The sequence below is a fragment of the Phascolarctos cinereus genome, unplaced genomic scaffold, assembly GCF_003287225.1.
Source record: "Phascolarctos cinereus isolate Bilbo 61053 unplaced genomic scaffold, phaCin_HiC Scaffold_2;HRSCAF=192, whole genome shotgun sequence".
Classification (NCBI taxonomy): domain Eukaryota; kingdom Metazoa; phylum Chordata; class Mammalia; order Diprotodontia; family Phascolarctidae; genus Phascolarctos; species Phascolarctos cinereus.
In genome coordinates, this window is record NW_027555625.1 from 116,624,945 (window position 1) to 116,639,862 (window position 14,918).

Genomic DNA, 14,918 nt, shown 5'->3' on the forward strand with positions numbered 1-14,918 from the left:
ACCCTAGCAGCAGTATGAAAGATGGATTAGAGGGCAAAGAGAGTAGAGATGGGAAGACCTGTTAGGAGGCTATTACTCTAGTCCAAGTGGATGGTAATGAGGACACTAATGAGGGTGGTGAAGGTAGAAATAGAGATGGATGTGGGGATGAATGTAAAAGGCATTCTATAGGTAGAATTAAGAGGACTTGGTAAATGATTGAATATGAGAAGTGAGGGAAAAGGAAGGATCAAAGATGTCGTGGATTTGACATTGAGAGACGGGGTGAATGGTGGTGCTACTGATAGAAATAGTGATGCTATAAGGAAGATAGAACAGGTTTAAGAGGGAAGGGAATAACCTCAATTTTGGACATGTTGAGTTTGAGGGTCCCATGAGACTCAGGTTAAGATTTCATTAGGCAGTTAGAGGGGTTGGTGATACAGACTTAGAGCTCAAACACATAGAGGTGGTAATTGAAGTTGTGGAAGTAAATGAAGTTGCTAAAGGAGACAGTGTAGAGAGTCACTAGCAGAGAGCTAAGGACAAAACCCTGAATCTTATTATTTTATTAGAACATTTTCTACAAGAACAGAATTCATTATTTTATTAACCCAGTTAACAGCATCCAAACTATTAATACATTATGCTAAAAAATCTTCAATGTCATGCTTCGCATCATTGTTTTTTTTTCTTACATGGAACCTATGTATAATTATTTCTGCTAAATTTCAAAGTATTAGTTGGGTATGCTTTTAAGATAAAATATATCCCATAATTGTAAATAGTGTTATTATATATGCTTATCATTGCTTTTTAGCCACTCTCACTTCTGATTCAGAGTGGTGGTGGCAAGAGAGGGCAGAGAAGCGTTGTTAAGGTGAGACCCCACTATTCAAAAATAAGAGCTAACTCGATTTCCTATATAGAATATATATATATATATATATATATATATATATATATATACACTAATTAGTAGGCTTTGATTTTAAGAGTAAAATAACATTTTAAAACCTTGCTTTCAAGTAAAGCTTTAGGGAATGCATAACATACATATAATAATATAGTCAAAGAGTTAAGGTTTCAAAACCCAAGAGCAGTGTAGGTATTTAAAAAATGACTGCATCAAATGTGTCAGTAGTTATCAGTTGTCTTACTGAACATCTTCTATGTAGCCAATTTTCTTCATTGCCTGATGTAACTCCAGACTCTTCTATGATAATTTGGTAAATACTTGATTCCATTAATGCCAGAGAAGTAAAACTGAACTTGAAGGGAAATCTTCTGATATCTCTGATTAATAGGCTTGCTGTAATCTGAGTATATTCTAATACTGTGTTTCTAAAGTGGGTGGGTAGTAGAACATGTCTTCTTTCCCCCTTTCCCTCCCTCTTGTCTTCCTTTTGTTGTGCCCCACCCCCATCCGCTGGTATCCTTTCTCTCCCCCCAAATCTCCCTCCAGCATTGTCAGTGATGTATTACAGTCTTGGAACTGTCTGTGGTTTGTAGGATGTTAGGAAGCTAGAAATGTTGCCAAAAACATGATTTCATAAGGTTTGACTTGAGATTGAATCAACTTTCTTGAGTGTCTTGAAGCCCTATTTCACAAAGAAAGGGAGTACAGAAAACTTGGAGCCAGTGATTGTCAGTTATGGGTTATTAAGTTTAATAACTAACTTTAAAATAAAAAGGTTGTTTTTAATAACTCCAGTAGAAGATTTTGAGGCTTATTTCTTGTTTTAGGGGAAGAGAATATTTATATTTGGTGTAAGAGTGAAAACTCCCTAAAGAGTGTAATATTTGTATTTGTTTTAGTATTGACTGAAGCATATATAGTATTACTTTCTGAAATATTATTTTAATATTTATGCATCATTTTACTGGCCTTAGTTTTATTGTTAGAAAGTTATTTTCATTCTTATTAAAGAATGGAGGCACATTTATTAATTTAATTGTTTTTAAATTTTTTTTGGGGGGGGGCCTAGGCAATGGGGTTAAGTGACTTGCCCAGGGTCACACAGCTAGTAAGTGTTATGTGTCTGAGGCCAGATTTGAACTCAGGAACTCCTGAATCCAGAGCTGGTGCTCTATCTACTGTGCCACCTAGCTGCCCCCTGGAGGCACATTTCTTAATGTATGTAAATATGTGTAACTGTCATCATAAAGAACAACTAACCATAAATGATACTTTCTGGGGTAAAACATGGTATACACCAAAAACATTTCTAACAGTGATGTTTCCTACCATGCCATGGAAATAATGTGTTTTCTTTGATTTCATAAGCCCAGAATCACCACATATGTTAGGATATGTTTCAAAATGATTGAATGTTGGGGTTTGCAAGACTTAAGAGCACCAATACTTACGAAACTCCTTCCCCCCCATCATCTACCCCCTCCTTCTCTCTCTCTCTCTCTCTCACTCCCTCTCTCTCCTAATTCTCTCCCTTAACCTCTCTCTTTCTCTCTCATATTTATGTGAAATTAACAAGGAGTAGCATGAAATCCGCTGAGGACTTGGAGACTGGCAATGTTGGGCATTTTTTTTTCTTAGGCAAAGTTGAATTGGTAAAGTAGGATACACCTAATAAAAATATATCTTTAAAAACCAAAAAAAAAGTTTGGAGGAAGTATATCAAGAAGCCAACTCTTAGCCTATTTGTGACCATCATAAAGAAACAAAGTTTTATCTACAACCCAATAAAAAAGAATTTATTTGGGAAGCATAAAAACACAATTTTTGAAAGTGTGATTCTCTCATCATCATCTTATCATCATCATTTGAGGACCAGAAGGACCTCAAAGGGTCATGAGAAGAGGTATGAACAGAGTAAATCCCTGTGAAAAATGTCACCTGTCATGGAACATGAAACTAGGAAAATGTACCTTGTGGTTCGATATGTAACCAAGGTCTAGTACTATTTTCTTAATTGCTTAGTAAATGAAAACAGTACCCTGATCTGTTAAAACTTAGGTATCTAAGCACTGGATATGAGTGCAACAAAATGGGGAGAGTGAACTAGAAACCACAGGTCAAATGCAGATAGCTGCATCACTACGTCTTGATTAGAAAATTATGCATATGATCAAAGACAGAAATTTTTTTAAAGAGATATTGAATGAGCACTGAGGAAAAATTAGAGCTGTAACTCGAGTGGCTCTCTGTTGCTTCAAAGATCAAATACAAGGTGTCTCCAAAGTCTTAGTACAGTTTTAAGCTTTAATAGCTTTTGGAAGCCCTGTATAAAGCCTTGTTTGGCACTGAAATCCTGGCCCCAAACTACCCTTCTTTTCAGTTTAGAATATAAATACATTGTGTGTATGGATTATTTCATTCTTTATATTTGTCATCCACAGCATCTAGCATGATGCCTGCCACATAGTAGGTGTTTAATAATTATTGACTGATTAATTATTCAGACATTATTCCCTTTCACATATACTCTAATATAGCAAAATTGGCTTTCTTGTTGTTGCTTCCTTCCTCCCTCCCTCTCTTCCTTCCTTCCTTCCTTCCTTCCTTCCTTCCTTCCTTCCTTCCTTCCTTCCTTCCTTCTTTCCTTCTTTCCTTCCCTATCTTGCCCAGACTGGAAGTGCAGCAGCCATTTATTTTTAATAATTCATCTCTTGTCAGGAAGTTTTGACCTACTTTCTTTCCAGCCTAGGCCAGTTTATCGCTCCCTGCTCCAGGAGCCCACCCTATTGGTGCCAGATTTAGTGTGAACACTTGATTGGCTTTAATATCATTGAAGCTCGGAACTTCCAAACTTAAGCAATCCACCAGCCTCAACCTCCCAGGTTGCAGGGATTTCAGACATACACTACTATGCCTGGTCTTCTGGTTGTTTCTTTTCCATGATATTCTATGTCCCTTTTCCCATGCCTCTTCTCTACTTCTCAGAATCCTTAGAGTACTTCAAGAATTAGCTCAAGCAGCATCTTCTAAATTCCTGTTTCCAACAGCTGCTACTGCCTATCCCTTCCTATTGCTTTTTATCATGTCTACATGTATGCATGTATGTTACATATGAATGCATGTGTGTTATTCATGAATGTGTGTGTTATATACATATGTGTTGTCTTCCCCAGCTAGGTTGTAAGGTCCTTGGGGGCAGCTACCAAAAGAAATCTCTTGTGCTTGTGCCCTTATTGCCTATTATATTGCCTGATGCATAGTATTTTTAAATGCCTGCTGATTGATCTGAGGCCACTATACCTCTTACCTAAAATTTTCTGCTGCTTAAAGTCCTATTCTTTTCCCTTTAATGTACCAACTAAGAGGTATATTTTACCAATGTCTTCTCCTTGTCTATCTAAAATGTTTTTTTCTTCAGAAGGTATAAAATCTGAGATCTTTGAGATCTTACTGGATTTACAACCTTCAATTTCCTAGAAAACAGAGACTGTGGAATTTTTTCATCTTTATAACAACTGACACTCATATAGTACTCTAAGAACACTTCACATACATTCTGTTATTTGAGCCCCATAACAAAATAAGGTATTATTCACAATTTGACAGATCAGAAAACTGAGGCTCAGAGATATTAACTGATTTATTCATAGTCATCCAACTGGAACATGTTGGAAGTAAGATCTGAACCCAATTCCTCCTGACTCCATTAAGCAATCTGTCCATTAAGCCAAATACACTGTCTTTTAAGCATTTTGTATCTCTGCCTAGCAGAGAAAACACACATGCGCACGCGTGCACACACACACACACACACACACACAGACACACACACACTCTCTGATGTTAAGTGGTAACTAAATAAAGAGGATCACATCTAAACTTACTTTGATATGGAATGAATTTAAAAAAAAACTGGTTTGTTCTTTATGCATTTTGTTTGGCTTTGTATTTTATTATAGGCAGAGAACCTGAACCATGATAGCGTAAATAGAGAGAAACAAACAAAAATCTTCCCTATTTCAGAATTTTCTCCTGTTTAGAGAATTTAATTCTTTTACATCATTTGTCCCAATTTCACAAAGTGAGTTAGATTTTTTTAAATGAAAATAAATTTTGGGGGTATTTTTGTTTTTCAGAAAGCCCATCTTCATATTCAAGTTATTCAGTATGTGAATAGTTGGTTCACAAGCAATCAGTTTGTCAAAGAAGCCTGCTTTTATAGAGCATTTGATTTGGTTCTGGCTACTCACTGTCAGTATCCACTGTGAACTTTAAGAAAAAACCATGTCCATAGCCACTTTATAAACATGACAGCCTCTTTAAGCAAAACTAACTAGTTCTGAGTTTTAGGAACTGGAGTAAATTGAGATTAGATTATGACCATCAACTATAAAATCTATAAAATAAATTTTCTTGGATTTTTTCTTTATGTAGAACTTCAACAAGAGAAAGGTGCTATGGGAAATTCAGAATCAGAGTGGCTAAAGTTTTTATGTATATGTGGTTATAAATTCATTAATGACACTTTTGTTCCAACTATTTATTACTTTATTATACAATCAATAGTGGGGGTTCACTTCACAGTCTTCTTCCATCAATAAGCAGAGTTTACTACTGGGTTCACAGGACAAAATATCTTCATATATATGGTTACCAATATGTATAAACATTTTTGAGCAGTTTTAATTAGGATTTTTTTCATATATACATATATCTATATATAGCTATATACATAGATACATATATCTATATATAGATATATATAGATACATATATCTATATATAGATATATAGTTTCCCCCTTCCCCCAAGAACAAGAAGGAGGCATAGTAATTTGTTGGTGATTATAAAGTAACATTAATTAGGCTCGTAAAAAACTTTGAGGAAGTTTCTTGTTCAGTTTTCAGAAAATCTGTAGTAGCTTAGAGTCTACCCCAATGCAAAGGAAAGCATTCTGTTACAAAGGCAGGGAGGATGAGACAGAAGGTTAAAGGGCATTTTGGAAACAAACAGCTGGACCAGTTTATTTAAACAGATACAGGGACGGAGAGCTGACCTCAGTTTGACTTCTAGTGGGAGGAGCAAGAATGTCATTTTATTACTTTGCCCAGAAGGAAAATGTTTTTGTATATGAATTCACCCTGAAGCCCTCTAAACCCATGGCTGTGTTATAGCAGTACTTGAGTGCAAATAGTACCTATGAGAATGTTTAAGAAACTGTGCATTAAAGAGGGTAATTCTTATGATGGTTGTGAAATGGATATAGGGATACTGTGGTTTTATTTAATGAATTCACATCTGAAACAAATCTGTCTGTTTCCTCTATTTATTTGTTTAATTTTTTTTAAAGAAACCAGGCAATTGATCAAATAATGATTTATTCATGAAAGTTTAGATATTGTAATTATTTGTGTTTGTCAATATTGTATTATATTAAAGACATTTGAAAGAATTTTGAGATTTTGAGTGAAAGGTTTCTAAACTAAGATGTTCAGTTAAAAAACAGTTATTGCAAAAGTATAGCTTTCTTTGCTAAAATGATCATGTGAGAATGTGCATGTATCTATGTGTATCTATTTCAAACATGGCAGAGTGAATTTTATATCTGTACATCATATAAGTTTAGAACTTGTATTAAATTGAAGTTAGGTTAATTGAAGATTGAATGCAAACATCATTAATGGGGAAGACAGTGGGAATATGAGATTTGAGGCTGGTTATATCAGTTGGATAGAAAGCTAAAGAAGGCCACCATGGTGATGGTGATGGGGTTGGGTTAGTCCCTGTTAGTTCAAACCATTTTCACCTGTATTCGGTTGGTGCAAAAGGAAAAAAATTGTGAATGCAGAAACTGGAAAAAAATTCAGGTAATTTATCCTGTTGATGGGTAGTATCAACTTTATCATATATATTTTTATTATAAATCATTAGACTACTACTGTGAAATGGATATATTCATAAATGTTTCCCACCTAACATGCAGGAACATTTCTAGCATTAATTAGATGAAAACCAATTGATCAATCAGTAAAATCTACCTAGTGCTATAAACATAGTAAGGATAGGTGGTATATAAATCATCACTACAAATTACATTTATTACACATTTGCTATGGATGATTGTGGACCAAATAATGTATTAAGTAAATTGTGCAGACAAGATTCCTGCCCTCTAGAAGCTTGTATATTATCAACAATGCCACAGAGAGGTTATTTCTTGACTGTATTACTTTTGTTAGTGACTATGAAAATTGCTCTTGCTGTATTCTGAGTATTAATATTAAATAATTTTCTAATTGGTCATGCACCTAAGATAGCTAATGAAAAAGCAGATTTCCCCCCCCATCTTAATTAGTTATTTCACATGGTGTTTGTGCTACACCTGTGCTTATAATGAGAATGGAGAATTAATCTAACCTTCTGCTCACATGATTCCAATTTTCATGGTTTATACAAGATAATGATAAACTGATTTCCAACACAATTTGTTATAGATCTATGTTTTAAATATTTTATTAGCAGTTTAGGGACAATATTTACAAGAATTGATACAATGCGTATTGCCGGTCCACTGGTTTGTCCCACCAAAACATTACATTTTAGTTAGATTTTATTCTCATTTTTATTTTAATTACTTTTCAGGAAAAAAAAGGAACATAAAAGATCCAGGATACTTGGAAACTATAAGTGTCATGGAGTATGAATTTCTACTTTAAGAAACATATGTTCATTCAGTGTAATGGCCCTCTATTTAGGTACCATTTCCCCTTGTGAGGTGGACAGATTATGAATATGAGTTACAGATTGGGATTCATACTGGACTGTGGTAGCAGCTTTAATTATTAATAGTGCATTATTAAACTTTTCATTGTGTATTTTTATGTGGTGCTCATTTTTTAGGTTGAGAATTGAGAGCATTTACTATCTCAGAATCCAATGTATCTTGTTCATTCCTTGAATTCAATTTCTGATTTTTATTATAGTTTGCACACTGAAAGTACCTTAAGAGTTAACATGTCACTGTTATAACCTTGGTGAGCAAATTTTAACCACTTTTTATTTTGAAATAACTAGCCATTTTTTTCCTGCTAGTACAATAATTATGTTCTAACAAGATGTTTGTTATAAATTTTCTGCACTAGCGGGAGAAAGCAGGATTATAAGTTCAATTACTGTATAGCTGTGACCTCGCCTTGACCTCATACTTTGCATAAAGAGCAAAAAAAAAAATCCAAGAAATCTCTTCAAGGAATGTATTTCTCTGAAGTCCCCAGCAGTGTGAGTTAGTGGTGATAAAACTCCAGACATTCTCTCATTTGATGGTGTTCTGCCATCTCAGTTCATTATCTTAATAGTGGGCATTAAAATAGAATTAGGTTTGCAAGAGGTAGGGAAGGTTTTGATAAAAATTGTAAAAGGAGGCTAGAGAACATAAGATAGAAATGTCGCTAATTAGGAGAGGTAACAGATGCCCTTATGAACATCTCCCTATCTAGACCAATTTTTCCCCCTCTGAATTGAAAAGAGTGGTGGCTAGCATTGTTTCCTGAAAACTCTGCTAATTCCCCCATGAAAAGATGAAATGGAAGTGTCCAACTGTGGTAAAAGCAGACAAACATAAATCAACTCAGAAACCCCAAGCCTGTATGCTCAAAGGTCACCAGGGGTTATAGGTTTTGCAGCATTTGAAACTGCACATAGACTAGTCAAGGGAACCAAATCCTAGCCTTGGCCATAGCTGAATTCCTTTCTTTCTCCTTTAAATACGAAACAAAGCGACAAAAACATGCAATAATGATTCACTTTACTCTTTTGTTACAGGTTTATTAATGCTAGAAGAAGAATAGTTCAGCCCATGATAGACCAGTCCAATCGAGCAGGCAAGTCCCCCATAGTAACTGTATTCAAGTCACGCAAGCGAAAGCCATCCTCAAGCCATTCACCGGGAGGTCCATTACCTGGTAAATAAACTGGGAATGAGTGCTGGGAGTGATTGACAATTAAAATTAAACCAGTCTCGTTTCATAACAACACTAATCAATTTAACATCATTAAAATATTTGGAGGAAAAAAAAAGCAAATAGAGAAAAGTAACGATTAAATTATATGCTCAGTTACAGGATTCTTTGTACACATTCGATATATTAATGTTATTTTTTTTTGAGTTTTCCTTCCCAGCTCTTTCTGCTACTATGACCACTCCCTGGTGCATGGCTTGGTGTGGAATTGCTGTAAACTTTATTACCTGTCAAAAGGGCAAAGGGGTCAGGATCGCTTGTGGGACTCAGTAAAGTTCAAAGACATTCAATGAGGTAGAGCTTCATGTGCTTTAATAACCCAAGGCAGTTTACTTCTGAAGCCAGCTTTTAATGTGCGGTTAAAATGTAGAATTCAGGTAGTGGTACAAATACCAAGTTCTGGGTTCTCTAGCTTTATTCATATCCATCCTGTGGGGTTTAAGGTGTGTCTGTGTATGATTTTTGTTTTGTTTTGTTTTGTTCTTGTTTTTCTCAAGCTATTTGTATTAGAAACTTAAAATACCGATACTGCTATGGGATTTTGGCTTCTAGAGCTAAACATCTAGGAAGCACCTTCATTCTAGGATTTGTTTTAGTATTGTGAGAAAGCAGTAAGACCAACAAAGAGCCCATTTGCTGAAGTTGGTGTTGGTTGTACACTTTCTTTTAAAATGCTCTCTCTCATCTCAATAGAGCAGTCTCTGAAATTATGTCAAGTATCACTTTGGGCCCAAACATGTCTAGTCATGTCCATACATTTTGGATTTCTTTTTTCTTTCAACACCTATTAAATGATCACCAGATTAAAATCCAAACAGAAAATTTCTAAATCTTGCTGTCAGTAGAACCTTGACACTTTAGTCCTGGCAGTCTGATACAGTATTGCAAGGAGAATTTTATTTTAATTCCGTTTTGAAGTTATGCTTTTACAATAAGCAAAAATGCCACTCGGTATATTCTCTCTCTCTCTCTCTCTGTCTCTCTCTCTCTGTCTCTCTCTCTCTCTCTCTCTCTCTCTCTCTCTCTCTCTTCCTTTCAATGAAAACTGGTAGTAAGTAATTATGTTCTACATTTTTATAGTAAGTCAAGGAACACCTTATAACCCAGACGGACAACCAATGGGAGGTTTCGTAATGGACGGTCAGCAACACATGGGCATCAGAGCACCAGGTAAGATGCATATTGTGTTACTGTTATTGTTGCTACTCTGGTTTGTAAGTGCTATCCCTTCAGCAGCACAGGTAAAACCATTGCATCTCTTGCTGTTATCTCAAGCTGCCTGCCTTGCCTTGCCTGTCCTCTATGCACCTAAGATATTACGCAGAGGAATCGAGGATCTTTACACTCTGAAGATCTTAACCTTTTTTTCTGCCCTCTGGAATCTGTATTTTTAAAGGGTCTTTTGGCACTATCTGTTGACTTTGCTCATTTTCTGGCCTCTTCTTGGATTTTTATCTCCCTTCTAGGACCTATGAGTGGAATGGGCATGAATATGGGCATGGAGGGGCAGTGGCACTACATGTAACCTTCATCTAGTTAACCAATCGAAAAGCAAGGGGGAAGTAAGTACAAATGGGGGAGGGGTCTTCGTTCTCACTTTGTTCTAGGTGTATTTTTCTTCTTGCATTCTCTCATCTTCTCCTTGCCCATTGCTTTTTATGCTTGTTCCTTCCTTTCCATTAAACTCCTTGTTTCTTGCTTCCTCCATTGTCTCCTCGGTTTTGATCAAGCTTTTAAGCTCATAGATACTGTGTATGATGTACATTTACCGTGTGTGTTGCTATTATACAGTACTGACCACATGACCAAACAAGAAACAGTCAGGAGGAGGTGGGGGGGAGCAAGTTGTCATAGCAACAGACTGATTTGCAAAATGTAAGCAGTCTGCAGCAGTGCAAAGAGAGGAAAAAGCATGTCCCCAAAGTGTCATAAATCTGTCTAACCACAGTTGATGCATGAGTTACATTTCTACACTAACCTGCAAGATACCGAAAAGCTAAACAGAGACTTCTTTTGGGGTAAAACAAACACAAGCTTCACTTAGGGTCGTTAAGGCATATTTTGCAATTCATTCAACCAAACTTTTCCTTTTTAAAAAACATTTTTTTTTAGTTTATTCCTCTTTGTCTGTCCATCATAATGGGATTACGTGTGGCAATGGAAAAAAGGGAGAATACAAAATAGAGGTGTGCACAGCAGGCTATGGAGCTTAGCCCGGGCTAATTGACTATATCCAAATTAAGTATGCCATCACTTGCAGTGTGACAAATGGATTTGACTTATTCAGTATACAAAAATAGAGATCATTAATGCAATCTTCAGTGGCAGGCCTAGTGAAGTAAGCCTAGGAAAAACTGCCCCAGATTCATGCTCTTGTCTTTTTTAGAGGAGAGAAAATGCATTATAGCATTTCTTGTTCAGAGCAGTAAAACTGTTTCGAACACCAAGGCTCTTGTTCAATTCCTAAATTATCCCTAATAGTGTTGCTTTTTCTGTTTTGTTTCTGGAATTATAAGCAGTTATTTCATAGCCTTGGTTGTGTCTTTGATTATATTAATGTAGTATTTGAAATCACTAGTTAGGCCAAGTGCAATTTATATTGGTATTCTATGGGCATGAGTCAAAAAAAAAGTTTTAACAATTAGCTGTGAAAACATTCCATTGAACTCTGGAATGCAACAGTCTTATTACCTCATCATGGAAATTTCTAGCTTAGTTAATTTAAATATTGTTTCTTAGTTTCTGGGTCAATTAAATTTAAATGATGTATTTTATGCTTCGTGACCAATTAAATTAATAGGTTATTACAAAAAATATTATCATCTTTTTTGATTAAAGAGCTGTGGGTACAGTATATTTTAAAAGCAATTTTCATTAGTTCAAAAATGTTCCTTTAGGCTAGATTAAGCAGCCAGTCATTGCTAGAGCCCAGAGACCTGATTCAAAGGTGTTCATAGCATTCACAATGCACTATTACTTAGAACTAAAGCCAATTGAACCTACTTAGCAATAGCGTTATGCCTTTCACCCTTGATGATTATAGAACGTATAGCTCTCAGAAACAATACACCTGTCAGTTTCCATCAACTATAGCAATCCATGCAGAAGACAAGAGGCCCCCACAAAGCAAGAGGGTTATTGTTTTAGGTCCAGTTTTTCTTATTGTTCTCAAAATCATTTCAGGGTGGACTGAATTTTGTGTTGAGTGTTTTTTTTTCTTCTTCAGGCCTAAGTAATCACAAAGAAGGAATTAATTGATAACATTGATTTTTATGTGTTAAAAATACAGTTTAATGTAACAATTACACTTAATAATCCTATCCATTTCAGTTCCATGTGAATTGCTTATTGAACAATGTGATATATTCATCGTATAGAATGTTTGGATGGCTAAAAGTGCCTCTTCTCACTGGATGTTAAATAAGAGTGTTTTCTAAGTAAATAAAAACTCATCACGTTAACCTGACATCACAAGATACTGTGCTATTAGTAATGATAATAGAAGCAACATTATATAAAAGTAGTAAAAGCAAAAGTTTATGTTGTTTTTTTCTTGTGACATTTTTCTTAAAAAGGAAACCCTTACTATTTTAAAATGATTTTTTTTTCTATTGATGTTTGGTGCTGTTGTGGTGTTGAATTCACAAATCCAAAGTTGATTTTTCACAAGATTTTTTTTTTTTGTTGGTTTCTTTCTTGTTTTAAATTTCTACAGGGCTGCAAAGTATGCCAGGGGAGTATGTAGCTCGGGGTGGTCCAATGGGTGTGAGTATGGGACAGCCAAGTTATACCCAACCCCAGATGCCCCCACATCCTGCTCAGCTGCGTCATGGGCCCCCCATGCATACCTACATTCCTGGACACCCTCACCACCCAACAGTGATGATGCATGGAGGACCATCCCACCCTGGAATGCCAATGTCAGCATCAAGCCCCACAGTGCTTAATACAGGAGACCCAACAATGAGTGGACAAGTCATGGACATTCATGCTCAGTAGCTTAAGGGAATATGCATTGTCTGCAACCGTGACAGATTTCAAATATCGTTTTTCTGCATTGACTGTGGAGTTCCATTCTTGGCATCTACTGTGGACCAAGGAGCATCCCTAATTCTTCATAGGGACCCTTAAAAAAGCAGGAAACACCAACCGAAGTCAACTTTGGGGACATGCTAAATAACTATATAAGACATTAAGAGAACAAAGAGTGAAATATTGTAAATGCTATTATACTGTTATCCATATTACGTTGTTTCTTATAGATTTTTTAAAAAAAAATGTGAAATTTTTCCACACTATGTGTGTTGTTTCCATAGCTCTTCACTTCCTCCAGAAGCCTCCTTACATTAAAAGCCTTACAGTTATCCTGCAAATGACAGAAAGGTCTTATTTGCGGGATTTTTAGAGCATTAAAATAACTATATCAGGCAGAAGAATCTTTCTTCCAGCCTAGGATTTCAGCCATTCGTGTGCTCGCTCTCTCTCTCTCTCTCTCTCTCTCTCTCTCTCTCTCTCTCTCTCTCTCTCTCTCTCTCTCTCTCTCTCTCTCTCCCCCCTCTCCCTCTCTCCCTCTCTCTAGCCTGGGGCTTGAATTTGCATGTCTAATTCATTTACTCACCATATTTGAATTGGCCTGAACAGATGTAAATCGGGAAGGATGGGAAAAACTGCAGTCATCAACAATGATTAATCAGCTGTTCCAGGCAGTGTCTTAAGGAGACTGGTAGGAGGAGGCATGGAAACCAAAAGGCAGTGTGTTTTGAAGCCTCATTGTCACATCAGAGCATCATTGTCCCCATGCAACAACCACCACCTTATACATCACTTCCTGTTTTATGCAGCTCAAAAACATGAACTGAAGATTTATTTTTAATATGTTGACTTTATTTCTGAGCAAAGCATCAGTCATGTGTGTATTTTTCCATAGTCCCATCTTGGAGCATTTATGTAGACATTGTAAATAAATTTTGTGCAAAAAGGACTGGAAAAATGAACTGTATTATTGCAATTTTTTGTAAAAGTAGCAGTTTGGTATGAGTTGGCATGCATACAAGATTTAATAAGTGGGATAAGCTAATTATACTTTTTGTTGTGGTTAAACAAATGCTTGTTGATAGCCTTTTTCTATCAAGAAACCAAGGAGCTAATTATTAATAATAATCATTGCACACTGAGTCTTAGAGTTTCTGATTGAAACAGTTTGGATTGTATAATAACTCAAAGCCCAGTTGTAGTAGTTTGAGTGCAGTAATGAAATCTGAATCTAAAATAAAAACAAATTATTTTTTGTCATGCTGACTCTACTGCTTGAAAAATTTGTTTACTGCCCCCCAAATTTGTAATGATCCTATAACAATAAATGAATACAGTAATTATAAAATTAATAATCATTAGCTCCAAGGGATGCATTTATTTATAAGATTTCTTTCAAAATTTTAACCACAAAAATCAATTGTTTAATAATAGCTGATTTTTTTTAAAAGAACTCTGATCTTAATAGCAAATTTAACACCTAAGGGCACTAAACTGCAAGATACCAGATAGACTCTCATATTACATCAAACAGAATTACTCATCTAATAGTAGCTAAATTATTCCAGCACATAATGGCAAATCTAAGTACAGAGTTTAGTCTATTAGTAAGGATGTTACCTAAGATGAGTAGTATACATTCATTAGAAAATTAACTATGGGAATTGAAGATGATAGACTTTAAAATCTAATTCTCATAAATATGTTCTGTGTTCTCATTGGATGAAAACTGGTTATTAACCAATTTTCCAGCACAGCTGTACTTTCTGCATTGCAGCCAGCTAAATAATACAAAATAACATGTTTAAGCAGGAATACCTTATAATTTTATTTAAATAAAATTACAGCCATAAACTGTGCTTCCAAAGCTAACGAAAATATACAAATATTTTAATTAGGGTAGATTCATAAAAAATAAACCTTTTAGCCGTGATTGCTTTGTAAACAAAACATGGGGTCAGAACAGAGCA

At 35.6% G+C, this 14,918-nt stretch overlaps 1 protein-coding gene across 1 annotated transcript in view; it reads left to right on the top strand.

Moving 5' to 3' along the window:
- Positions 1 to 14,208, top strand: part of MEIS1 (Meis homeobox 1) — a 153,973-nt gene extending 139,765 nt beyond the window's left edge. Inside the window, 3 exon segments of the mRNA XM_020985419.2 lie at positions 8,720 to 8,859; positions 9,997 to 10,086; positions 12,632 to 14,208. Coding sequence (XP_020841078.1) covers positions 8,720 to 8,859; positions 9,997 to 10,086; positions 12,632 to 12,915 — 514 coding nt within the window. The 3' untranslated portion in view covers positions 12,916 to 14,208.
- The last annotated feature ends 710 nt before the right edge of the window (positions 14,209 to 14,918 follow it).